The sequence below is a fragment of the Oryza glaberrima genome, chromosome 11, assembly GCF_000147395.1.
Source record: "Oryza glaberrima chromosome 11, OglaRS2, whole genome shotgun sequence".
NCBI lineage: Eukaryota > Viridiplantae > Streptophyta > Magnoliopsida > Poales > Poaceae > Oryza > Oryza glaberrima.
The window spans coordinates 18,790,919-18,794,269 of NC_068336.1; the positions used below are offsets into that span (position 1 = coordinate 18,790,919).

Sequence of the window (3,351 nt, forward strand, 5' to 3'; positions counted from 1 at the left end):
GCTGGTCTTGAAGAGCATTGCTACATCGATACGGGTCCTATGTTTCAAGCAACAGAGAAAGAAAATATGCTAAATCTGCTACTATTGGCTTTTAGCCATTAGAGTAGCATTCGTATTTAACTTTAATGGTGCTATCTTATTAATGGAATGAAGTGGTTGTATTTTTACAATATTTATATATGGATTTAGAAATAAGTATGACATGAAACGCAAGTAGTGAATATTTTAGTATATTAGTGATGTGTTAAGCTTATTTTATTATTTTATTGGTACATATGCAAGTGACTCGGCTTTTAAAACATAGTAATAAGTAAGGGTGACAATAGAAGAATTTATATGTTAATTGGTCAAAGTGTTATTTTAAATCTGAAATATATTCTTATCATTTAGTATCATTTAAATAGAAACAGTGAGATGTGACTTCTTTTGACATTGTTCTTATAAAACAATCAATGAGAATGCTTGCCCAAATGCCCAAGTTAAGAGTAAAAATACACAAAGGTGGGGCCCCCGACTGTCATATACATGCATGCTGCGGGCGGTCGGAATTAGTCGTCTGTGCGGAATCAAATACTCGCTGCGTTATCTAATACAAAGAATTTTAATATTTTACTTACACTGTTTGATCACTCGTCTTAATAAAAAAATTTATACAAATATAAGAAACAAAAAATTATGTTTAAAGTACTTTGGGTAATAAAATAAGTCATAATAATTCTAAATTTTATTAAATAAGACGATTGGTCAAATAGTATAAGTAAAATATTAAAATCCCTTATATTAGGGAATGGAGAGAGTACTTGCGGGTCTGCGTGAATTAGCCGTCCCGGTTTTTTAATGGAAACGGCAAAACCATGTGTATAGCTAGGCCCGCGCCAGCCCAGCGTACTTGGCGCTGGTAGCGTGCGTGCGCTCGCGGGTGTGGTTTTCCTTTGGTAACTAGTTAACCGGCCTCTCTCTTGATCAAGTTGCTGAGACACAGATGACTGCGCTCTTAATTAGTCTAACAATATGTTGATCCCTCAAGTTGTTGCCGGCCATATGAGAAGATCACTGTGGGACCGTGACGACTTGGCTGGGTCAACGACTGGTATAGGCTGGACACAGTATACATAGAGGCCTGGCGCGACGGCCCCTACTGTTGAGTTGAGTCCGAGTCCCATGAACAACAAACAGCCAAATCAAATGGCAACAAGCTGATGGCCATGAGCTCTCGCTGGGTGGCAGAGATCGAGAGGTACATCCGCGGTGACGCCGGCGACGGCAGCCCGCGAGGATCAATGCCGGGGCACTCCATCTACCGGGTGCCGCAGTACATCAAGAACATGACGAACCCCGACGCCTACCGGCCTCAGGTGGTGTCGCTGGGGCCTTTCCATCACGGTGATCCTGCGTTGATGCCGATGGAGAAGCACAAGTGCCGCGCGGTGGCACACTTGGTCAACAGGAGTGGGAGGCCTCTTGATGATTTCGTCGCTATCGTTGAGGAGATAAAGTTGCAGCTTCAGGATACGTACGAAAATTTAGAGGACAAATGGTACCAAGGTACAGATTTCGTGGAGATGATGCTCAAGGACGGCTGCTTCTTGCTAGAGATGGCGAGGGCGTTTGAGCAAAATGGGAGAGTCGAGGACTATGAACCTGATGACCCTGTCTTCAGCGAGCACGGCTGCTTGTACTTGTTCGGCGGTATAAAATCCGACGTGATCTTGATGGAGAACCAGCTACCTCTTCTCCTTCTCCAGAAACTTATCGGTGCTGCATATAACCACGATTTTCAGCTGGTACGTATTCATGAGCTCGAGTAATTGCCATACGTGCATGCATGCACGCATTTTTCTTCATGAGCATCTTTTAATTAGTTGCTAATTAAGGAGGATTAACAACCATACTTTTGTAGTTTTATTTCGTGATAATTGAGGAACCTTTGTGTAGGATCGAATATTAAAAATTAAAGATAATCCATTATATGCCGCTGACTTTGTCACATGTCTACGATTTGCCACCGACTTTGTCACGTTATACAATATGCCATCGATTTTTACTTAACTTCTACGATTTACCATCATCGTCCGGTTAGCCTCCGTTAGTACTGTACAAATTTGTCCAAATAACCAAAATACCCCTGGGACAGAAACTTTTAAAATTTGGATAAAAATTCTGAAATATCAGATTTAAAGTTTTTGGCTAAATTTTGGATGTTTACAATCTTATGTTTATAACATGATATTTTAAATTTTTTATCCAATTTTTGGAAGTTTTTGTCCTAGGGGTATTTTGGTTATTTGGATAAAATTGTACAGTACTAACGGAGGCTAACCGGACGGTGATGGTAAATTGTAGAAGTTAAGCAAAAGTCAATGGCATATCGTAGAACTTGACAAAGTCAGTGGCAGATCATAGACGTGTGACAAAGTTAGTGGCATTTAATGGATTCTCTCTAAAAATTAAGCCAACCAGAGAGGGTGAATGGTTGGTGTACCCAAGAACCAAAACTTTTAGCGGAAATAAAAGTTACCCTCAAATTCGACGGATCGCAGTCTAACCGAATGTGATGCGCCGGTCTGACTGCCTGGAAGCCGTCGGTCTGACCGAGATTGATTCTCCGGTCGGACCGCTGAGATCAGCTGCCACGCCTGAAGTTGCCGCCAGTCTGACCTCCACTAACCCACTGGTCTGACCGCCGCGAAGCTGCCGGTCTGTCAGCCGGTGTCTAGCTAGGTAAAACCTTGAGCAACAAGTCTAGCTTTATTTCTCACAATCAAACCATCCTCATTTTGTTTATTTTTGAAAACCCACTTGGTTCCAATAATATTTTGTCCAGCAGGTAATTCAACTAAATTCCAAAAAATTTTTTCTCTCAAAATTTTCAAGTTCTTCATGCATGGCGTTAATCCACGATTCATCGGTTAATGCATGAGTAACATCTTTGGTTCAAAAGAAGCAACAAATGCAGAATTTGCACAAACATCATGAGTCGTTACCTTAAACCTTGTAGTCCGCTCACCTAGATTACCAATTGTTTGTTCCGGCAGATGTCGTCGTTGAATATACAAAGGAGCTGCGACTTCTGAAATTGTTTCATGTTCTGTACCAGTGCTGGTCGAAGTTGTAGCTTCTGGAGGACCATCACAATCAGTATCAACAGAACCGGAACCTGACGACCCTAGCCGGTCTGACTACACGTCATGTGCCGGTCTGACCGGAGGTGTGCCGGCGGTCTGACTGGTCTGGCACCCGGTCTGACCGACCTCATCGTCGTCGCTCTCGCCTTCAAAAATACGACCATCCTCCCCCTAAACCTGTGACAATGTACATGTAATTTCTGGTCTAGTACCTGGACTAGCCTCA

At 42.3% G+C, this 3,351-nt stretch overlaps 1 protein-coding gene across 1 annotated transcript; it reads left to right on the plus strand.

Moving 5' to 3' along the window:
• The first annotated feature begins 1,205 nt into the window (after nucleotides 1-1,205).
• On the plus strand, nucleotides 1,206-1,808 carry LOC127755751 (UPF0481 protein At3g47200-like). The gene has a single exon (XM_052281410.1). The coding sequence runs from the start codon at nucleotides 1,206-1,208 to the stop codon at nucleotides 1,806-1,808; it is 603 nt and encodes a 200-aa protein (XP_052137370.1).
• The last annotated feature ends 1,543 nt before the right edge of the window (nucleotides 1,809-3,351 follow it).

What these genes read in the sequence shown, in the direction of transcription:
- LOC127755751 (XM_052281410.1), top strand. Translation starts at nt 1,206, where the DNA reads ATGAGCTCTCGCTGGGTGGCAGAGATCGAGAGGTACATCCGCGGTGAC.